At 53.2% G+C, this 22,490-nt stretch overlaps 7 protein-coding genes across 7 annotated transcripts; 3 read left to right on the top strand and 4 right to left on the bottom strand.

The window, feature by feature from the left end:
• Window positions 1-366: 366 nt before the first annotated feature.
• CABS01_01722 (SPX domain-containing protein) lies at window positions 367-1,946 on the bottom strand (the record flags this gene model as incomplete). The annotated part of the gene is made up of 4 exons (XM_060535102.1): window positions 367-1,290; window positions 1,349-1,542; window positions 1,608-1,808; window positions 1,895-1,946. The coding sequence occupies 4 exons, from the start codon at window positions 1,944-1,946 to the stop codon at window positions 367-369; spliced, it is 1,371 nt and encodes a 456-aa protein (XP_060398291.1).
• A 1,854-nt stretch (window positions 1,947-3,800) lies between these two features.
• CABS01_01721 (uncharacterized protein) lies at window positions 3,801-4,193 on the bottom strand (the record flags this gene model as incomplete). Its single annotated transcript, XM_060535101.1, has 1 exon — window positions 3,801-4,193. One exon carries the CDS (start codon window positions 4,191-4,193, stop codon window positions 3,801-3,803), a length of 393 nt encoding a protein of 130 aa, XP_060398290.1.
• Window positions 4,194-8,016: 3,823 nt separating this feature from the next.
• On the bottom strand, window positions 8,017-9,419 carry CABS01_01720 (uncharacterized protein; the record flags this gene model as incomplete). Its single annotated transcript, XM_060535100.1, has 3 exons — window positions 8,017-8,307; window positions 8,374-8,849; window positions 9,083-9,419. 3 exons carry the CDS (start codon window positions 9,417-9,419, stop codon window positions 8,017-8,019), a joined length of 1,104 nt encoding a protein of 367 aa, XP_060398289.1.
• A 2,171-nt stretch (window positions 9,420-11,590) lies between these two features.
• Window positions 11,591-13,409, top strand: CABS01_01719 (uncharacterized protein; the record flags this gene model as incomplete). Its single annotated transcript, XM_060535099.1, has 4 exons — window positions 11,591-12,091; window positions 12,166-12,906; window positions 12,998-13,297; window positions 13,374-13,409. The coding sequence occupies 4 exons, from the start codon at window positions 11,591-11,593 to the stop codon at window positions 13,407-13,409; spliced, it is 1,578 nt and encodes a 525-aa protein (XP_060398288.1).
• Window positions 13,410-15,089: 1,680 nt separating this feature from the next.
• Window positions 15,090-17,227, top strand: CABS01_01718 (pectinesterase; the record flags this gene model as incomplete). Its single annotated transcript, XM_060535098.1, has 3 exons — window positions 15,090-16,494; window positions 16,565-16,765; window positions 16,827-17,227. The coding sequence occupies 3 exons, from the start codon at window positions 15,090-15,092 to the stop codon at window positions 17,225-17,227; spliced, it is 2,007 nt and encodes a 668-aa protein (XP_060398287.1).
• Window positions 17,228-18,999: 1,772 nt separating this feature from the next.
• On the bottom strand, window positions 19,000-20,724 carry CABS01_01717 (GMC oxidoreductase; the record flags this gene model as incomplete). The annotated part of the gene is made up of 2 exons (XM_060535097.1): window positions 19,000-20,408; window positions 20,481-20,724. 2 exons carry the CDS (start codon window positions 20,722-20,724, stop codon window positions 19,000-19,002), a joined length of 1,653 nt encoding a protein of 550 aa, XP_060398286.1.
• A 1,075-nt stretch (window positions 20,725-21,799) lies between these two features.
• On the top strand, window positions 21,800-22,048 carry CABS01_01716 (uncharacterized protein; the record flags this gene model as incomplete). The annotated part of the gene is made up of 1 exon (XM_060535096.1): window positions 21,800-22,048. One exon carries the CDS (start codon window positions 21,800-21,802, stop codon window positions 22,046-22,048), a length of 249 nt encoding a protein of 82 aa, XP_060398285.1.
• Window positions 22,049-22,490: the final 442 nt, after the last annotated feature.

Raw genomic sequence — 22,490 nt, 5'->3', positions numbered from 1 at the left:
ACGATGGCCAAATCGTCAAGAGGCGCCGAGATGAGGTAAAGCCATTAGTTTTGCCCAATTCTAATAGGTATTGATGTTCTTATGGTATCTGGGGGCGGAAAAACAAACAGGCGGGCAGTGCAGTGATGCGGCCGGTATTCTGATTTCAAGAAAAAAACAAACGCTCCTGGGAATTTTCCTCAAGGTTGTCAAAATTCCTCACCTCGCTTCAGAGACATAAAAACAAGTCCCACAAAATTCAAGTTACCCCTCCACTATTTCTCCCAGTCGCCGATGCATGTAATCAATGGACAAAGGAAAGGACTCAAACATGGGTCATGACAACCCAGCCCAAGTAAACAAAACAGTAAGAAAAGATAGGGGACGCTATGCTGCATTCCCCACAACAAGGATGAGTAGCATACCGTTGAGCATGCAGGCTGTGAAAAAGCTGCTATACACGGCCACACGTTGCCAGATGCCCAAATCATCGTGCCGATAAAGCGACATGCCCAAGGCGAGGCAGGCGCTGAAGAGACTGGCCACGACGCCAACTGTCACGCCAGCGTCGACCTCTGCGCGTAGCTTGTGGCGGCCCGTTGAAATGAGGATACCAGCCACAAGGAGTAGTAGGAAAGATACGCCGAAACAGCCAATGGTGGCCCAGAACAAAACGCGCTCGCGGTACCGCCGCACTTGCTGCTCGTTAATGCTGGGTAGCGTAGCATAATGCGTGGCATATCCGTTCGTAGGCATACCATCAGAGCTCGCGTACTCGTCGTCGGTATCCGTGCCAAGTGGTGAAATGCCGCCGTAGCTTTGGAGGAAGGGCTCGCTGGCCAACAGTCGCTGCCCCTCAGGGTTCTGCCGCCTTGAAAACCACGTCTTTGCGTGGCGGAAGGGCGCGGCAAGAATCGCGCGCATCGAGTCCAGGCCGGGAAAGCTCATGTCTGCGTCAGGGTTGATATAAATGGCGTATTCCTCCTCCTGTCCACCATTCTCGCTGCCATCGTCATACTCATTCCAGTAGTGCTGTTGCTGTTGCTGCTGGATGGGCCTCCGAGGAATTCGCTCTGCTGGTGGCAAAGGCGTGAAGAAACTCTCTGCGGTAGATCCTCGCCTCGTGGGTGTCTGTTCATCGGAGGAGGGCGAGCTGGGCTCGCTCAACTGAGGCGTGGAGGTACGGAGAGTGTTGAGCAACTCCTCGTAACGTGTTTGGAGGTTATTCAGGTCGCGACGGGTAAAGCTCTTAGGGTTGGCGAGTACGTTTTCGCGAAAGCGTGCGCCGAGTGTGGAAGATCCTGTCCATTTCTTGAAGAAGCAAATCAGCAACGGCACAATTGCGGATGATAGAGTGTGCAACACCCACCTTGTACTTTTTCGTAATCTTCCGGAAAGCCGTAATCTGGGCGTTGATGAAACGAGCGAGCGCAAGTGTTTCTTCTCCGCAACGAAGCAGATCCCTTTCGTACTTGGCGAACCGTCGATGCCGCTTGATCGAAATACGGTCACCCTCCTCGGCACACTTGACAATCAACTTTTGAAGCTGATCGGCGATGTATTCTGGATCTTGCGTCAGCCAATTGGGTCCCGTACACAACAGACTCTTCGATCGATCATGGACTTACGCAGTCGACGCGAAAGCTCGTCCGCCTTGCTGGAAACAAAAAGATCAACCCGGTCGTGCTGTTGGCAAAGCTCGTGGTAGAGGTTATCTTCGAAACGCTTGAGAGCAGCATCTTGGTGACCGGGAATGGCGATTGCGGTCGCCTGGTCGCGGCTCGTATGAACCTTGATCTCGTGCTTGAGCGAGTTGTAGTCGACGTTATCTGTTGGCGAAAGTTACCGGTCAGCTGGAATCGCCTTCACGTGCCAATTGGGTTCTGCATGAACTGAATGGAACGGGGCAACCCACGTAAACTCCATTCTGGAACGGATTCCTGCTCGAGCTGTTCGCCGTATTTCATATCCTTGAAGTCTCCTGCGAAGGGATCGTCGCCAATTGCGTGGGAGGAGGTGATCGGGAGGGTGCGGTGCGCTCGGTTGGTGTAGGGAAGCGACGGCGCGGATTCTCGTATTTAGTCGATTTCCAGCTTGGGACTGGGACGTTGGGTGTGGTGGCAGAGATAAGAGCCCAGTTGGGCGGGTTGGGATGACGCAATGACAATTACTCGGTCGGTCAATTTGTCCAAGTGCAAGAGGATGGACCAGCGTCGACAGATATGTTCAGCAAGCGATCGGGTGTATGTGCAGGGCAGAAGATTTTCTGGTCGGTTCCTGAAAAGATGAAGACAAGAAAAGGATAGACGACGGAAGAAGGCGGTTGAAGAATTGCGGAAGTACTTGGGCTATGATGAGTTGTCTGGGCAAAGACGGACCAAAGTCTAAATACATGGAGATTGGGAAGACACTGGCCAGAACCGGGGCGCTTGCCTTGATAAAAAAGGGTGACAGGGATATGATGAGATGGAGAGGCTTGAGAGGGGAGGGGAGTGTCAGAACGATGGTGGAGGAAGAGATGGGGGAGCACTGGGAAGATGGGGGGCGCGAGAGGCAGTGAAGGGTCTGGTTGCATGGATCTTTCAGGCCAAGTCCTTGTTCACGGTCCGGGGTGGCTTGCGATAGGTGCGATACGGCATCGGCGTTTGGGCGTGTGGGAAGTCGACTGGACATCAGTGGTCTAGAGGTTGCGGCCCACGAGGGCAGGTAGGTCTGGTATCTAGGCTGGTAACGATACCTTCCTTGGCTTGGGAACAGAATCAGGAACAGGAACAGGGACGGGAACAGGTACGGATACATCCCGCGCAAGGAAGGTAGGTAGGTATGTAGCCAATGAAAGTAAGTATCCGTACATGAATACAGAGATTCCATGGTACTGCACATTCGCTGAAGGCAGGAGGGAAGTGCTGTGCAGCGTATCGGGTCAATTGCAGGCTTTTCTCGCCAGTCCAGACCCAATCTTGACTGCACTCGCCCTCATTCGCACATCCGAGTGGATGGATTGCACATGCATGGCTGGGAAGGCGTGGTGTACCGCGTATGTATACACACGAAGTATGGTCCCTTTCTACGTCGGTATGGTTGGATGCGTTGATGAATGTGTTGCCCAGGATTCTGGGTTGGGAAGGAACATGCCTCACAGATAATGGCCGCGGCCCTGCTTCCGGTATATACCTACCTTAGGTACCGGTATCGGTAACGTACCTTAAGGTATCACGGAGGGGAGGCGCGGAATGGGCGGGTCCTTTTCCGCAACATCAGCACTCGACAGCACCTACTGTGTTTTGTTCTTCAATTGTCGACTGTCTTGTTGCCCATTCTCTTTTCCCTCTCCCAATCTTTGCGCCGACACCGAGCTACGGCTGGCCGCATACCGGCAGAGAGAATACTCACTTGGGCTCGCTCCGAGACGCGATGCCTTGGACGCTTGCCATGTCACGTCTTGGCTCGCAGCAGCAGAATCAATTGGTGCTGCAGCCCCTCGTCTCTATGACGCCGCTAGCCGCCACACGAGGGAACAATCTGCAGAGAGAGTATCAATACACAGTACCTCTGCCAAGCACCCATGGCACGTTAGACTCCTTACATAAGGCAAGCTAGCACCACCATGATGATAATGACGGGCCTCAATTATACGTAGTTGTGGGCATCGTGACTCCTTGCTCCCCAGGTCTCCGCTTGCAAGGCCATCGTTAGCACATTGGCACAGTCATCGGCTGCAGGAGGGAGGAGACTCGGAGCAATTGGATAAGCTACCATCGTTGCTTCCTTCAGGGTCCCGTCCCCTCCTCCAGGTCGCAGACTCGCAGGCATGACGACGGTTAAGCAACGACGATTGATCGATGCCGCACCCAACGTGACTCTGCATGGCCAAGTCCGACAACGGCCAGAATGATGTGGATTGCGCATGTATTGGCAAAGATAGTGAGAGGTTCGATTTGGCACGGAGTATGGCGGTGTATGATTACCCTTGAGGTTGCTGTTGCAATTGCGACAATAGCATCAATCATGGCGAGCCGCGACTCGAGGTTGGGGGCTTGAGCCTTGAGGTGGTTGAGACGGTCGTCTGCGCCTGGAGCCTCTGGAGGTGACTTCAGATGTCTGCCAAGTCTTGTCTCCCTCCTTCCCTCCACCCAATGATGCTCCTGCAGCACCAAATGCTGTTTCGCTGCCGTTTCTGTATGAGGTGCAGCTAGAGGGCAGGCATGCCGCATCTTGGGCCCACCTTGCCCATTCTCTCCTTCCCCTCCCTATCGATTCGCAAGAGCAACAAGTTGATGTTCAGGTTGTCAGGGGAGGTGCGGTACGGTACTACGGAGACCTACCCCTGGCCCTGCCGCACTGCGGTCCTGCCTGCCCAGGTGGACTTCCTGCCCTTGCTTCCGAATCCCCGTTGCTGCACCTGCCGCCTGCGATACGGGGTGGGAAGCCTCTCCCACTCATCTTAGGCAATTCCTGCTTTTCTCGGCCATTCCTGCCTTCTACGGTCTTCTCTCCAACTCCATGCACTTTTGAACCGAAGCGGCCGTGGATCACTTCAGTTGTCTCCATCTCCAACACCCTTTCGCTTTCTGATTCTAAGTACCCATACGACTATATCGTACATCGTACCAAAACTTCAATAAAGTAACGCCGCGATATCGCATTAGCGCCAACTCATTCAGATTTTTTCATCAAGGTCTCAACCACTGACTCTACTCTTCCATGTCGACCAAAACCTTGAAAGTGGACAGCCGGTGGAAACCCAAAAAGAAATCTCTGCCTCTTTGCATCTGATTTTGCTCTAGCGCAACCAGGGATTGCCTCGACTACACCGTGACTACTCTCGGATCATGATAGTCTGCGTTGTCTGCCTTCTTCGGCCCAATCAACCCTGCCTAATTGTACCCGGCAAAAAGCAGCACCAGAGCCGGCGGCGCCACGTCCCGCCCGTACTCGGAACGCTGTCGGAGCCCGCTATTCTCTTGAGCCTTTGGAACCCGGCCGTGTTTGACAAAAGACATTTACTAAAAGTCAGAGTCTTGACTGGGACCGACCGCTTCGGAGAAGAGGAAGGTTGTTTGCAACTTGCAACTGCCCGCCTGTCTCATCTCGTCCATCAACCAAATGATTGAGTTCCGCCCGCTCAGCACGCGTCCGGGCTCCTCGGTGCTTTCGCCATTGCAACTGCGACTTTGCACATTCGCTTGCATGCAGCGCAGACGGCAACCCAGCATTGCGACATGACTGAGTTTGTGCTTTAAAAAGCACTCTGCTCAATGATTGGTCTTGTCCGCTGCTATCATCCACGCCGCAGGGAAGCATCGTTGCTCGGCACAGATAACATGCCAGTCGGGGTTCCCCCAATTCCCCCCTCATCCGTAAGCGGACGAACCTAACTTAGATGATGAGCACATGCTCACTTGCTTCATTTGACAGCTGGCCGTCTCACTATCGCGACAAGATAGACTTCGTGTCACCGCTCTGCACTTTTGCTCCTCTTCTACTGGCTCGGTCTCGGCTAGGCCTCCATGTCGATAACCACTGACCACGCAACACGCCGTGCTAAGCCATACCAACGAGCGCAGATCGAGATTGGTTCTAGTTCACGTACGACGAGTGGCTACGACTTCAACATATCCTCATCCATTGCCGTTAGGTCTGTAGACTTCTCCATGCCGTTCGATGTATTCTTGTTTACGCCAATGGCACGTTCCCAAATTATGATACCGGCTGGAGCCACAATGTTCGGAAAGACACTGGGACTCGTATGTGAGCCTTGAAATGGTGGGGCCTCCTGTAGGTCCTACCTTCAGAGGCAGTCCAAATCTCTCGGTCTGTGCCACAACATCACGCGCCGAGTTATTCTGGATGTCTCACGCGCGCCACATCGCAAAATTTCATCGCCTGCAGCCAGTTTCAGCATCCTTTGACGACTTCGTACCACACCTTTCTTTCCGTTGGTGTGCCGCCTCTTCTTCGGGCCGTCCGCCACACTGCAAAAGCCGGGCAAACTAAGAGAGAATAGATTATAGAGGCTCATGACGCGGGCCTCACTTTGGTCCAATCAATATGCGCCAGTAACTACAAGGCCCAAGCCTGTAAGTCGCTGATCTACCTCAGTCTGAATGCTGAGTAAGATTCCACCAATTTTCTCTTGAAATTGACTAGACAGTTCTGAACCACAATGACCACCAACGAAGACTCCAGGAATCACATCTCAACTAATTTCAAATATCTGTCAGCAACAGTCCCTCTCTCTCTCTCCACCGGAAATGCACTGCGATGGAGTAGAAAGCAGCCAGACGCAATGCCGCCTTGACCACCTTTCTCTTCCGTCCAGGGTCCCGTTCCGCGGCTCATGGCCCGCCGCGAGCCGCCTCTGAACTCTCCACCTAAAATGTTGGAGTGGATCGACAAATGCCTGCTCTCGTATATCCCACGTGCTTGACTGATGAGATCTATTGGCCTCCTCGGTCATTGACCCCTCGCATTCCCCAACGCAAAGATCCCGTCAGTATGCATCACTTGGCATGGTGGATTGGATTTTGACGTTTTGGCAAAATCGTCACGGCCTGTTGCCGATAGGCTACTTTTCTTCCTGTTGTAGACAAGCAAGCTGCCAAGCTGCAACTCGATGCATTCCCTTCCAGCGCTCGAGACGATAGCCGTTGACCTCATGCAAGCAAAGGCTTAGGAAGCCGCAGACAGGGGCAGAAACATACTTCAGAACACTCCTTGAGTGTCTTTACACACATGCTGCATTTTACTGCGTACGGTGAATCCACCCAACTCTTTACTGGGACCAGGCGAAGGCTTTGAGTGCGGATTGGAGCGGCAACAGAACGGCATGTCTCGCCATTTGCCCCTCTTGATCGCCTACGGATGGGCACTTTTCAGGGATCTGATGAACTGCCTCATCATCGGCTGCGAGAGACTGACTAGACCGTGCTCGCTACGGAACCTCGACCATGCAACGTTGTGAGAAACGTCGGGGGACCCGCACGTCCGACAGCATCGATATCAAGAGGGTGAGGGTTCGATCCAACTACCAACGGCCCCCAAATCTCGACTATGTGGGCTTTAGACCATGCATAGAGGATTTCTTCGTGCAGTTGAGAACGGTCCCGGCCATGTAATAAGTTGCATATGCGCCAAAGTATTAGCCATGTAACGGGTAGCATCGCAGCTTTCACTACAGATACGCCGAGTTCCAGCGGGTATGTAAATGCGGTTGGAGGGGTCGTCGGCCACCGAGTCCCACTCCCGGAGGCAATTCGAAGGCAGTCACGCGAGTCTATGCCGCATCCGTCACCGAAGGCCATCTGCAAAAAAAGCTATCCTCCAGGACGACAGGCATCCTCCTCCAATAATGCAAGACCAGAGGGGCAACGGCCTCTTCATATGGCATGTGCTAGCGTGCCTGGCCATCGTTGTTGGTCGTACAGCAGGTGGAATAGACCCATTTGCAGACTGCACGGGAATTTTTGCCGGGAAGAAAGTTTTCAGGCTGCATTCCTCCTTCCGAAGCGGGTTTACGGATGTCTGGATGTTGGATATTGATGCCTTCCGACAATGCCCCGCGAAGCCGCACGTCTTGACACTCTATGCGCGTCTTGTTTCCGGAGCCCCGCGCCCAACTCATCCGAAATTTGTACGAAAAAGACGACGTTTCCTGCTGTATCGCCAGGCCATAGGTTGACTTCCATAGAAGTCGGGGTCAGGGGGTTTTGGGTAGAAAGCCTGCGACCATTTTTCGAGGCTTCAAGCTATGCCTGACTCAACAAAGACTGTCCATCTTATCATGCGTTTTGTGTGTTGATTGAATCTCCTTCATACTATGCATTACGTCGTCTTGGTCTTGTTATCGTACAAAGTCTTCTTGACCCTCTGCTGTCCCGTAGGACAGTCAGACTGAGCATCTACATCTACTTCCAGTGTCCAGCTTGTGTTCCCCATCCTGAGCCCATACATAGCTTCTTAACGACAGAAGCCGCCCGTTCACGCTGACCCATCCTTCCTTTAGACTCAGATATCCACGCGCTGGGTATCTACATTCTAAACATTGATCAGCATCTTCCGGAATAGAATCGACTCCAGGTCGGTTGAACCATCTGGGCTCAGATTCTCAGGGTCACTCTGAGAATCCTCAATCTCTGCCTCAATCCTTGCCCCAATCCCACTTACATCAAGAATTTTCGCGATTCTGTGATGAACCTTGAAGAACTCAGGCTCAGGGAGCGGAATACTGTTGTCTGAGGAGATCAGGGTCATGATTTCGCGATGGCCTTGCGGGGGTTTGTTGAGGAGAGGCGATCTTGACAGCACAACGATCCGGTACTCGTTGGGCTAGCCACATCCATCAGAGAAAGAACGAAACATATACAGCGTGTGGTATTCGCAAAGATGACTTACCCGGTTCTGAATAGGATCAAATGCCAACCGGTGGCTGTCGTAGAGCTCGTGGACAGTTGACTCGAAGGTGATTAGGTTTTCGTATTGGTTCAGGTTATCGGGGCCAATCTTGCCCTCCAACTCGGGGAAGTAGCGGTACAATGCATACCAGACCCCGGCCACCGCATCTCTAGCAGCTGGACTGGCGTTGTCAAACTTTCTAAGAGCCAACGGCAAGACATGGGAGAGTTGAGTGGGAGTGGCAATGACGCCAACAGGCAGCACAACGAGGCGACTTTCTGAACTCGCGCGATCGACTACATGGCTGAAGGTGCAGCGGTAACCATCGCGCTTGAGGCAGATTGATTTGAGAGTTGACTGCAGGCGTCTGTCTGACGGCTGCACAGTAGCCGCGAGTTGCGCGATCGATGCCGCAGCACCGGGACTAGGTGACGCAGTTGAGGACGCGCTAGATCTTACGACACCAGCAAGCTTCACTATTGAAGGTAAAATTTATTAGTATGGACATGTAATGAAGACTTTGAGAGCTGATAGTAGCAGCTCTGCACTCATCGCAATCAATTCAACTCGGCGCTTCAAGTTGACTTGATTGAAGGCAATCGTTGGTCAAGTTGGTTGTGGCAGTTAACCAACTGAAGCGATTTCGTTTCAAATTGCCGAGTTGATGAATGAGGTTGCTTTGCTAGAAGTGGAACTAAGAATGACTTACTGGGTTTGAGAATGGTGTTGATAAGGTAACGCGAGAATGACTTCAGCTGGGATTTATCTCTGCCAATCGTCATGATGTCACCCATCAGCGCGGTTGCACCGTGATGTGAGAGCATTTGTCGAAAAGTGATCAAGATGTCGACGGTTGGGTCGGATTGTAAGGCGCCGTAGAACTCAAGTATCTTGTCGGAGGATTCCCAGAGATGAGCGTAACCCTCCGGATCTGTCAGAGCTGACGAGTGCTCAGACTGGCTGTCGTCCAGCTGTTGCTGGCTTAGGGGATGAGAGACAACGCTGCTTAGCACAGTCGGCAAAATCAGGCCGGACTGAGATGCCATGTTCGCGTGAGGTAGGTATCAAGAGTAGTCCAAGTTGAAGAGTAGCACTGTCTGCATCCTGTCAGCTCAGTGAATGAATTTCAAGTGCTCAATGATTTAATGTAGATGAAAATACTTACCGCGAGTGAAATGCGCAATGGCGAGGGAGATGCGCAATGGCGAGTGTGAGAGAAAATTGAAGGTGGATTCTTATAAAAACAAACCCTAGTCTCGGCTTGGGAAAAGGTAGAAGGTAAGCGAAGTTGAGGCTACCCGCAGAGGTATCTAGATTAGGCCTATGCAGCGCGGACAAGTTCACCTCTCATAGGTATCCAGGCAAACGACCTATCACGTGCCTGCTAAGTAGGGGCCCGTGTCCCAGGCACCAATGCCTCCCGCGGCTTCCATTCTCTCCGGGTATTCAACCGCGGTTGCCAAATTCGACGCTGAATCTGAGGTTCTCATTTTCAAGACCTTCACTGTTTTCCTGCTCATGTACTCGAAGTTTGTTCCTTTATGAATATACACTTGCCGAAACAATGAAGCGTTTATGCAGAATGGTTCTAATTAAAATATTTATAAGTACAAAGAAACAAACCCAGGATGTTTCTTAGATCACGGCGCAAGGTCCTACGAGCCCGTCATCCTTACATCCCTAGATTTTGTCAAGTTGAATTGAGCCGTAAACTGTGCTTTTCCTTAGCTGCGATCACTAAACAAGACTTGCATACCTTCAAGAGGCTTTTATCAACAAAGCATGGGCGTTGCTGGACTAGACAAAAGATCATTGACGTGAAAGAAGGAAGGCATAGTGTCTGACAAAAAGGCCTAGAAGTGGACAGAGCTCAAAGGCTTCGATTTCTACTTTGATCGTTGATAGAGATCATTCAAATACAGTTTGTCTTGTGCGGCATCAAAATACGGGCGGAGGCCAGCTTCAAAGCTGCGCTACGAAGGGCTTGGATGGCTGTTACCTAATGTCACCATGCTTCGAAGCATACATGGCCTAAACGGGAAGGCATGAGTCAACGTTTCATCGTTTAGACTGTTAGTACATAACATCGAGTAGTATTGCTATGAATATCTGTATGTGCATGGTCATGATAGACAGACATCATTCATATCGACTACGGGACGTTCAGCCATCGAGACAGTCGTTCTTTATCATGCTGGATATCTTTGTCTCAACCTAAGACTGTTGATATACAGTAGGAGAAAGCGCTACATGCTTAAGTGTTTTTCAAAAGAGCTTAGAAGAGCCAAGACATTTGATATTGTCAAAAGATTAGCTGATTGGTGCACCTAAAGATTGGGAAGTTATCACCCATACTTTTGCCCAAGAAAACGGTTGTCTATGGAATTCTGTCAGGAGAAATTCGAATCCCGGAATTTCTTTCTGATACAGAGTGAAGGGGTATGAAATTTTGGGATACCGAAAGAAAACAGGAACGACATTGAACTGGTGAGCCTTTGAACTAAGTTCGTGCCATGCATATCTTGATAGATCTACGTCAAAATGCGGGTGATGTCTGAGTATTTCAAAGCAATAAACTCAACCCTGGGGGCCCGATTCTAACTCCAAATTTCGGCTGAATTCTTGTCGTTTGCACTATTTACTATCAGCATGAAGAATTCCTGAGTTTTAACGAGTGTTACTCCGAGGTATGAACCGAAAACACTTTCAATGGAGAACCCAAGAAACGGGTCATGGACTATTGAAAAAAGTCCAGTTTCCCGACAGATTTCTCTAGAGCCGCCAGACGGAGTCTCCGCCTCTCCCATGGATTCTTTGGGCGCGGTTGACATTTGTTGCCAAGATTCCTCAACGCTGGAAAGGACCGATGCCAAGTGTTGATATGGGGTGCGGCGGTGAGCGCCAAGACCACCATACCAAGACCAAGAGGGTCGTGATAGGCACGCTGAGCGCTAAAATGGGGTTTGCGACATTTTATCAGATCAATGCCTCTGTAGAGCTTGTCAGATGGATCAGATAAGATGCAGGGCTAGCAATCAATGGAGGCCCCGTTTGCAGGATGCTCGGCCTTCTGCCCGAGACGTTGTTGTAAGTGTGACGGAGAATTGGATATATAATATCTTTTCTTGAGACTTATTTGTGAGTGTTTCCACAAGCCATAAAACTTTTCTACAGATTCAGCGAGTTTGCTTGGTGGCCTACACTGTCCGTTATCAAGATGCCAGACACCCCAGAAGCGCCAGCCCCCGTACGGGATGAAGAAAAGACACAACCAGACATCGACATCCAGGCCCTCGGTATCTCGCCCGCCGACCTGCCCCCCATCGATACCGAAGACGAGACCCTCCAACGAATCCCCTGGTCCTACAAATGGATCGCCCTCCTCTGCATCGTCTCCCTCCCCATCGGACACACCTGGACGGGTTCCGCTCTCGGCCCGCTCAAGAATACGCTGCGCAACGAGCTCGGCGTAAACAACGCGCAGTTTGGCGTCATCAGCAGCGCCGACGCCTTTGTCAACACCGTGTTCCCCATTGTTGGAGGGCTGGTGCTCGACTGGTGGGGACCGAACCTCGTTACGCTGTGCTGTACCGCCGTGATCCTCGTCGGGTCCGTGGTTGCGGCGGCCGGGGTGCAGGTTGGGCTTTGGAGGGTTCTTGTGAGCGGGCATGTGCTCATGGGGTTCGGGATTGCGGTGCTTGACTCTGCTACGCAAAAGGTGAGTTGGTCCTCTTCATTTAGGGATGAATGGTTAGCACTCTTTGGTAATATCTCGACTGACGGGATTTCAAGTTCTTTTACCACTGGTTCGGCGCATCAGGCCTCGCCTTCGCCTTCGGCCTCGAGTCCGCCATCGCCAACACGGTCAGTCTCGTCTCGGGCATGGTCGCCATCCCCATCCGCGACGGAACAGGCTGGTACGGTTGGACATTCTGGATCCCCGTCTTCTTCTGCGGCTTCTCCCTAATCGTAAACGTCGCCTACGTGACCTTCGAGCGCCTCGCCGTCCCGCCTCGCTTTCGACTAACCTCGGGCCGAGCCCGCGCCATCGCCGAGCAGCAGAACCTCTCGGATCGCCGCCGCTTCTCCTGGAACGTCTTGTTCGCCTTGCCATGGGCCTACCTGATGCTCCCCGCGACGCAGCTGCTCCAGAGCGGTGCCGCGGGTGGCTTCAGCACCAGCTCGGCCGACATCATCTTCATGAAGGGGTATACGGAGGCGGTGGCGGGGTACTTGTCGACTGCGCAGAAGATTCTGCCCATTGTGCTGAGCCCGTTTGTCGGTCTTGCTATAGATAAGTACGGACACCGGTTTCACTACGTGGCGACAGCCCCGGTGTTGTGGATTATTGCTTGCGCAATGTTGGGGTTCACCGATGTCCATCCACTTGCGGCGCTTGTCTTTTCTAGCTTGGCGGGCGTGATCAACTCGATGCCATTGCAAATTTGTATCCCGCTGCTGGTGGCGGACCAGGCAAAGATTGGGACGGCGTTCGGGGTGTGGAGAGCTTTCAACAACTCTGGGTCAACGATTGTAAGCGGAACTCCTTTATATCTCCTGAAATCTTCCATTGCTCTTCTGCTCTTGAAAATACTTGGAACAGGTACTGACGTTCACTATCTAGATGGACGTTGTCTTTGGCGCGCTTCAAGACGATACGGAGGGGAACGGCTACTCCAAAGTCCTGACCGTGGCGATTGCTATTAAGGCATGGGCATTTGTGCTGGGCTTGTCGTACATTATCGTTGATTATCGATTCTTGGGTAAGGGGATGACCTTGACTAGGAAACAGAGACAGGCGAAGGAGGCCTTGATTGTGGACCGGCAGGCGGACCCGCTGACGAGACGGACGTCGAAGAAGTGGTTCACTACTTTGACGTTCGGGCTGTTGGTTGCAATTATTGCGAGTGCTTGGGCTGTGTTTGTGAGATATTTAATTTAAGAGACGAAGATATCGTCATTCTGCCGAGATCGGGGAGGGCAACACCAATGGCTGCCAGGCGCTACATCATACTTGCAAAATCGTCTACAACTAGAGCATCATCTATCAGCAGAACGAATGTAAAGCCGTAACTCTCGGCTGTTGAGATTGCTGCCAAGTGTCTGATGTACCGCGTGCGCTACTTGCATGACCTTCATACATCTTCTTCTACCTTTATGTTGAACCAGCATTCTCTTCGCTTGTCGCACGTGTAGTCTTTTAGATTTGTTGAGTTCCGGAGTCGGTAGAAGCTGATGCGATGATCGTTGCTACATACCGAATGGGTTAATGGCCACTGGCGAGATGTTGCACCAGTAAGATGTCTGACCTGAAGCCCCCTATTGAACCACAAGAGCGCCAAGCAATTTCGTTTCACGTAAACGACGCCCTCGGATATTGACTCTGGTCACTGCACCTTTCCCAGTTTTGTTCAAATTCAGGAGAGAAACAATAGGCACTAACTTGATGAATTGACAAAAAGAATTGTCTGTTCAGTTCGCTGTTGTTTAAAGTGTGAGAAGTAAGGGCACTCTGAAGGACAACTCGTGTTAGCATTAGTAAAAAGTTGTGAACGATACTTCCTGGAAAAGCCCGTGGGAGTTGTCAAGAGCCAATCGACAGCCGACTTGAGAACCCAATTCGGCAATGTTGGCTGCAATGAAATCGGAAGAAATCAGCACCCCGTTAGCGGCAGAGGCTGGCGTCTGGCCATTGATCTCGCATTCGCTTTCACTACGACGGAACTACCTCCTTCTATGGATTCTCTGGCCAATCGCTCTCAATGAACTATATGCTCGAAGTATGGAGTACGATATGTCTACATCCGTACGCTCACCAATTCCAGCCGCCCATCAAGTGCAGGAACCGATAAAGTTGTCCGCGATCTGCTCTCCTAATTGGAAACACTCGCAGCCATAACCCTAGACCAAGACCTTGGAATCGCCCTCTCAACGGGAAACAGGGCTCCACTGTACTAAGTATATGCTTGGATGGCACCCCCTGCCTGCCATGCTTGGGGCCCTGTCAGACAATGATCTGCCCACTCAGAGTCAAACGCCTGACTCCAGACCACCCCGCGGACCGGCGCCTACGGGCGAGTCGGGGCTTGCTTACTGACAGACTAGCAGGTGTCGGAAAAATGAGCAAACACGGGCACAGCTCTGAGCTCTTTGCGGCATGCTCCCCCCTGAAACTCAGCCATTGACGCGCCCACAAACAGAAGTGTAATTTCCGTGCGGCGGATCCCAAGGACTTTTACATCCCGCACGTCAACGGTGACCTCTGCTATTTTGTTGCAAGTATACATATTATCGATTTCTAGACTCTTGGCGCCATCTCGTACAGACCCCCGGAGTCGCGCGGGTGGATTTGGCTAGAGCTGGATTGAGCTTATTGAAACATCATGGACGCTGCATGCCAAGAAACATGGTCAAAAGTCGTATTGGTACAAATTCACAAAGGGCGAGTTGCAGTACGGTCTCTGCCAAGGATCACCTCAATTCAGGAGGTGTTCTCTATTGACAATTCGGATGGCTCCGTAAAGCGTAGAGTAGAAAATGTCAGGTATACCCAGGTGAATGTATAGGCTGCTTGTTTCTTCTGAGTTGTTGTTGCACTTCTTGATCTTCGTTTCGAAGCCTTCCGTTCTTTGCTTCCCATTTGCACTCATTTTCGGTCCTCTGGACTCTTTTCATTCTTTTCTCCTATACCGATTTTCTCTTCCCTCGGCGCAACAATGCTTGCCTCTTCCCTTCTTTTGTTGTCGTCCCTGGTGGCCGGCGCATTCGGCGCGGCCCGGACATCCCCCCCTTCCGGCGCTCTGGTCGTCGCAAAGTCCGGGGGCAAGTACACCTCCATCCAAAAGGCTGTCGACGCCGCCAGCAGCGGCGCCGTCATCTTCATCCAGCCAGGCACCTACAACGAGCAGGTCCTGATCCCGGCCAACAAGGGCGCCCTCACCATCTACGGCTACACCGCCGACGACCAGGACTACTCCAAGAACCAGGTCACCGTCACCAACAGCCTCGGCGCCGACGTCGCCGGCAGCAACGACGCCTCCGGCACGTTCCGGGCCAAGAACGACAACCTCAAGGTCTACAACATCAACATTGTCAACTCGCGCGGCAAGGGCATCCAGGCCATCGCCCTGAGCGCCTACGGTAACCAGCAGGGGTACTACGGCATCCAGGCCAAGGGCTACCAGGACACCATCCTCTCCAACCAGGGCAAGCACTACTTCCACAAGTCGTACGTCGAGGGCGCCACCGACTTCATCTTCGGTCAAAAGGCCATTACTTGGTTCGAGGCCTGCACCATCGCCATCAGCGGGAAGGGCTACATCACTGCCTCGGGCCGCGACTCTTCGAGCAACCCGTCCTGGTACGTCATCAACAAGGCCACCGTCAAGGCCCTCTCCGGCGTCGGCGACGGCCAGACCTTCCTCGGCCGGCCCTGGCGCACGTTCGCCCGCGTCGTCGTCCAAAACTCCAACCTCGGCGCCGTCGTCAACGCCGCGGGCTGGTCCAAGTGGGGGTCTAACCCGACCGACAACGTCGTCTACCAGGAGTACGCCAACACCGGCAAGGGCGCCAGCGGCACCCGCGTCAGCTTCTCCAAGAAGATCAGCGCCGCCGTGAAGATTGGCGATGTCCTCGGCTCCACATCTTGGATCGACTCAAAGTACACCGGCGGAAGCGCCGCCAGCTCCGTCTCACTGGAGTTATCTGCCGCCGTCTCCGCCCCTGCCGTGGCTGCCGATGCCGCGCCCGCTTCTACCCCTATGCCGACCACCCTTCAGACCGTCGTCAAGGCCTCCTCCACGCCCGTTCCCCAGGCCGCTGCGGACGATGACTGCAGCGGCACCCCCGACGGTTTCGCTTCCCTGAATGGCGGCACCACCGGCGGCAAGGGCGGCGAGGTCGTCACCGTCAAGACTCAGGCCGATCTCGAAAAGTACGCCGGTATGTCGGGCAAGTACGTCATCAAGGTCTCTGGCAAGATCACCATCATGCCCAAGGGCAAGGAAGTCAAGGTCTCGTCCGACAAGACCATTGTCGGCATCGGTGCGACTGCCGAGATTGACCAGGGCGGCTTCAACGTCCAGAACCAGAAGAACATCATCTTCCGCAACATCAAGATTGGTAAGTATCCTGACGCCCATCGATTTGGTCAGCCCGGCACGAGATCGAATGACTGACATGGAGTTTCTAGGCAACACCTATGTCGAAGGTGACGACGAGGGCAAGACCCAGGACTTTGACGGCATCCAGATGGACAACTGCACCAACATCTGGATCGACCACGTCCACCTCGAAAAGGGCGGCGACGGCCTCATCGACAGCCGCAAGGACACCACCTTCCTCACCGTCTCCTGGACCATCCTCCGCAACCACAACAAGGCCTTTGGCATTGGTAAGTAAACCCATAATCCCTCCGCCTGTCCCCTCTTCTCTAACAAACTCCCGTCTTCCAGGCTGGACCGACAACGTCAACACCGAAATCACAATCCACCACAACTACTTTGACCAGACCAAGCAACGCAACCCCTCGGTCGACAACGTCAAACACGCCCACCTCTACAACAACTACCTCGTCGGCCAGACCTCGTACGGCCACTACGCCCGCGGCAAGACCGAGATGCGCATGGAGAACTGCTACTTCGAGAAAGTCAAGAACCCGATCCAGCTCGACGCCAGCGCCAAGCTCAGCGCCACGGGCAACGTCTTCGAGGGCACCACGGGCACCACGGCCAAGAACGCCGGCACCGTCTTCGATCCCAAGACGTTTTACGAGTATACCCTCGACGCCGCGGCTGATGTGCCGAGCGTTGTTGCAAAGGGGGCTGGGCGCCAGGCTAGCATTTGCGCTGCGTGAGCTTAGGAGGCGGGTTAGATCTTGGGCGTGATGTTTTAGCTCCTGGTCACCTGATTGCTCGAGTGCGTAATCAGAGAAGGAGAGTAGTAAACAGAAGAAGAAGAGGACGAAGGAGAGCAAGGGGGTTGTAAATTCTACGTATTTATTATGATGGCATGTTGCCGTTGACGAAGCATATACTCTGTAGATTTGTTCATATTGACTACGAGCATCCACAATCAGACACCTCATCTTTGGTGACGAGTGCTTGTGAAGTACATTTTCGTGGCTCATATCCATGTTTGTGTCATCCAACGGATTGAGTCGTGGTGGTTGGCATACGGCCATGTCATCCTGGAACGTCATTCTCCGCTGTGCCTTGGCTGAAAGGGCGAGTGGGTTTACTTAGAACCATCATCTTCTCCAACTACCCTCAAAGACATGCAACACTTATGCAATGATATTCCCCTCTTCCCATCTTCAGCAAGAGATCTGACATCCAAGAACGTCGACCTGCTCAGGAAATAGCCCAATAGACGAGACCTCGTACATTCATGCCAACCACTGCAGCTCCTTCCTACTTCTCACCCTCCTTTCCCGACTCAATTGTATGCCAAAAGCGTCAAACTCGATAGTGAAATACCGGAAGGCCTCATGTAGGCAAGGGTGGTCGACGTTATTGGAACATGAATCATTCCTTTTCCAGTACTCCCATCGAAAAGGCCCACGACGCCAACCGTGACGCCCCTTAGTGACGATACGGCAAAATGGACGGCGCAAAAGTCCAAAAACGCTGCGAGATCTCCAATCAAGCGTATATCAAAACCCGAATGAACCCTCTATTTGAATTCCCCATCGCGTAAAAACAAGCTTCTCGCTTCATTCCGGGTTCTGGAAAGGGTAACCAGTTCAGTCAAGCCATACGAAAGGAGAAGGGTGACCAAGAGCACTTTTTTCGTCTGGGAACCAATCATCGAGGTCGACCTGTCCGTTATAAGTAGGTGGTAGTTCACCGCAGGAAAAAAAGGGTTCGGTGGCAACGGGATTGTGCGTGCTGATCGTCGCGCCCTTGCAGATTGGGACGGGACACTAGACCACACCCCCGGGAACTCCCCTCATTCATTCTGCAGAGGTCTTTGCCCGTATGAAGCAGATATGTTTGACGACAAGATGTCGGTCGACTTTACATTGTCCATTCGCGCACTCAGGCTGATGGCTTGGGACTAATCATGGATTCCGATTGTGGGATTCTGGAAACCCATATACGGCGCGGCATCTGCGGTTGACGGATGCTCTCGAGGCGGTCGGTTTTATGTGGGGGATCCTGCGGATTCCACTCCGACGACACCCTATTACCGGGTAACGTCCGAGTATTCGCATAGCTGAGTTACCTTAGTTTGTGGACAACTTCGATGCATGAAAATTCCGATCATACGTTCAGCATCGAAATCTGATAATTAGATCAAAGCGTTGCTCGGTCACCTGGTTCTCCTTGTCTTCGCGCAAGTTCAACAAAAAAACTCTTCATGCACGATGGTGGATTTGTGGATGTGGTATCGGATCATTTCGGTACGAACAACCGAAGGAGTCACGATGCGTGATTCCAATGTCATAGCGAACGACCAAATATCGAGGGGAACGAGAGATAGAGGTGATAATGTTCATAGTCATGATATCATTTGGTATAATGCCTGATAGCTAACTCTCAAAAATAAACAAAGAAATGCTTTTCTAGATCATTTCCTCCACATAAAACGCTTTCTTTTGTAGTTCTGACAAGATTTCCGGTTTTTTTACAGACGAGCAGTCTCCTGGGCCTCCTCGATGATCATCTCGGCACACTTCTCGGCGCAACCAAGGACAGTCAACATGGGGTTGATGGTGGGGATGGTGGGGAAGATGCCAGCGTCGCAGATACGGACCCGCTTGAGGCCCTTGATGTTGAGGCGCTCGTCGACAACGGCGAGCGGGTCCTTGCGGACGTCACCCATCTTTGTGGTTCCGACAGGGTGGTAGACCGTGTGGGCAGCACGGCGGGCGTACAAGCTGAGCTCCTCATCGGTCTGGACCTTGGGGCCGGGAGCGACCTCACGGGCGATCCAGTCCTTGAAGGGAGCCTGCTCAGCGACCTTGCGGGCAGCGCGCATGCCGTAGACGAGGGTAGCGGCGTCGTAGCCCTCCTCGTCGGTGAAGTAGCGGAAGTCAAGAGCAGGCTTGACGTTGGGGTCGGCCGAGGTCAGGTAGAGGCGACCGCGGGAGCGGGGACGGGGAATATTGGGGGTCATGCAGAAGGCGTAGCCCTCCTTGGGCTCATCGTAGCCAAGGCGTCCCGTGTTGAGGGTGAAGGGGATCTGGTAGCAGTGCATCATGACGTCGGCAATGTTGCCGTCGGGGATGCCGTCGGGGTTGAAGAAGGTCTTCTTGGCACCGGCGTTGGGGGCCTCGCGACGGAGGAAGATACCAGCATCGGAGTCCATGGTGGTCTTGTTTGGGGGAACGGGCTTCTTAAGCTCCCACATGATGATGGACTCGGGGTGGTCCTGAAGGTTCTCACCGACACCAGGCAGGTCGTGGATGACGGGAATGCCGAGGTCGCTGAGCTGCTGCTTAGGACCAACACCGGACAGCATCATCAGACGAGGGGTATCGACGGCGCCGGCGGCGAGGATGGTCTCCTTCTTGGAGGTTATGGTGCGCTTGGAGCCATCCTGGAGGGTCAGGTTGACACCGGTGACGGTGTCGCCCTTAATGTTGAGCTTGGAAACCCAGGCGTTGGTAAGAACTGTGAGGTTGGGACGCTTCTCGTCGCCGCGGAGGAAAGGGTGAATGTAGGCGACCGAGGCGCTAGACCGGCGGCCATCATCGGGGTTGTAGGAGATGGAGAAGAAACCAACACCCTGCTGCAGGGCGCCGTCCTGAGCAATGTGCTTGTTGAAGTTGTGGAGGACGGGGATGTTAAGGGCGGAGGAGCAGGAGTTGACCCAGTCAAGGCAAAGCTCGTTCTGGTGGCGGGCGTGGACGGGCTGGACGGTGTTGCGCAGCTTGTCCATGAGACGCATGAAGTCGTGGAAAGTCCATCCCTTGGCACCCATAGACTGCCAGATCTTCAGGTCGTACTCAAAGGGTCTGAAGGAGATGAGGGTGTTGTGTGATGAGCAACCACCGAGCACCTTGGCGCGAGAGTGGCGGATGTGAGAGTTGCCTGTGAGGAGCAATCATGTCAGTGAGCTGTCCCAGGAGGTAGGATGAGCTGTTGGAAACAGAAGAGGCTTACCCATGGGCTGCTCAGTGGTGCCGTAGTCGTAGTCGAGCTCACCGCCGAGAAGGTTGAGCCACTTGCGCAGGTCGAGCACGCGGTCGTCCATGAAGTCGCTGGGGCCAGCCTCAATCAAGAGGATGCGCTTCTGGGGGAGGGACTCGGCCAGGCGAGAGGCGATAACGCAGCCGGCGGTACCACCACCAACGATGACATAGTCGTAGCGGTCGACGTCGGAGACGGGGAGCTGAGTGGTGGACATTTTGGCGGATATGGAGGATGAGGGTATTCAAACAGCAAGATTCTCGGGGCACCCGGCCAATCAAGAGGATGAGGGGTAGCTTTTTCTACTTGTACACACGGGGGAATGTATGTACAGAGGGGTAATACAGCCAAGAAACGCGCGGGCGATCTTGGTATGAGGTTGGGGTAGATCTTGGGATGATAAGAGGAGAAGAATGGCACACGGAGAGGAATGAGGATGGAGAGGAAAGAAGAAAAGGCAAAGGAGGTTCAGAAGCTATCAATATGAGTGGAAATTCGGCCGCATTATCAATGATCAATGGCAAGTCGGCATGTCGGAGTAGGATACCGTGGAGACACGAGGAGGGTAGGACCCATCCACATCCTTGGCCCTTTCTCGGAGACACAGAAGCAGCCCAGACAGACGGGGAGACTCGAGAAAGAAAGCTTGCCTCGTTTCCCTCACTCGGCCGCCGCTTGAGGAAAAAAATTGTTCTCGCGTGGAAGGTACCGACCGACTTTCAATCGCACCAGGCCAGCGCCGGCGCCAGCAACGACGGCAGGCGGGCAAGGCGCAGGGCGGTGGAGACGGACCCCGCGAAAGTGGGTGGTGGGGCCCATGAAGAAAAGCGGGTTTCGAGGGCATTGAGAATGACTCGCCGGGTTTCTGCACGAGTCTCTCCTCAAGTTTCTGTGATCCTTCCATTCTCTCGGTGTTTCTGCCTGCCACCTGCTGCTGCCGTTTTCACCAACTGGCAGGTGGGGTTCACCGTGGGTGCGGCACCACAGATCCGGGCGTGGGAGCGCGAGACCGCGCGGGATCCGGCATCTCATTGGACAATTGACCTTTTTTCTGCCGGTCTTATCCTCTTTTTTCTTTGTACATTGTGTCATGTACTTTTCTCACCAGCCCTCTATCTATTTTTTACTCAATTGCCCCCCCCGCCTAAAACGTCCTCATCCTTGCTTTCGTCAGCAAGCAGGCCCGGATTTTCTAAATTCCAAGGTTCCTCACTGGCTCGACAGTCCCAAAACAGACTAAACGACCCCGAGCTAACGTCTCCTGATCCCCAGCAGCCAACATGGTCAGCAACATGCAAGACGCAGGCGGCAGGCCCCCAATCAGGGATGTTGCTCAAGACGTGCTTCTGGTAAGCTACGAGGTACCGCCAAAAAGCTGGCAGCACCAGCCTCGGGCAAGCTCAAGGTTCTTTCCTTCGTCGCCGCCCCGGAAGAGAAGGGGGAGACCGCGCTTTCCCACGCACGCCAAGTCCTTCTTGCCCTTCTCGAATGTCCACTCTGGTGGAAACTGCCCGACGTCGTTGAAAAAGAATTACGAATAATGGCCAGAGGCAGTCAAGTGCCGCAATGCTCTTCTATGGCACGGGCCAATCATGACGATTCGACTCTGCCTGCTTCACCCGGCCAATACTCCTCGATCCGTCTATTGCGGAATGTCCCACCAGCATAGGTTCAAGCATCTAATTTCACCTGCATTCATTCGACTCCTCTTTATCCAACGTCGTGACCTCGAGGCATGTTGAACCGTCCTTTTCTGCTCGGTACCAGAGTGGGCGCCATCGACCAACAACGCAACAGACTAATTCCGCCCGTTTGCGGCTTGCCACGGAAATCCCACGCGCTGGTGGTGTGTTTGGCTAGGGGGCCTGACTGCGCACATGAACGACCAGTCACACCTACAATCTGGTATCCCAGGCAATTGAGACAAACCAATATGCTGCATATGCAAGAATTGCACCCGACATTCCCCAAACTGCCATGCCG

The sequence above is a fragment of the Colletotrichum abscissum genome, assembly GCF_030869225.1.
Source record: "Colletotrichum abscissum strain IMI 504890 chromosome Unknown Scaffold_3.1, whole genome shotgun sequence".
NCBI lineage: Eukaryota > Fungi > Ascomycota > Sordariomycetes > Glomerellales > Glomerellaceae > Colletotrichum > Colletotrichum abscissum.
The sequence above is the reverse complement of the archived record's forward strand: the minus strand, read 5'-3'. Positions and strand labels throughout refer to the sequence as shown.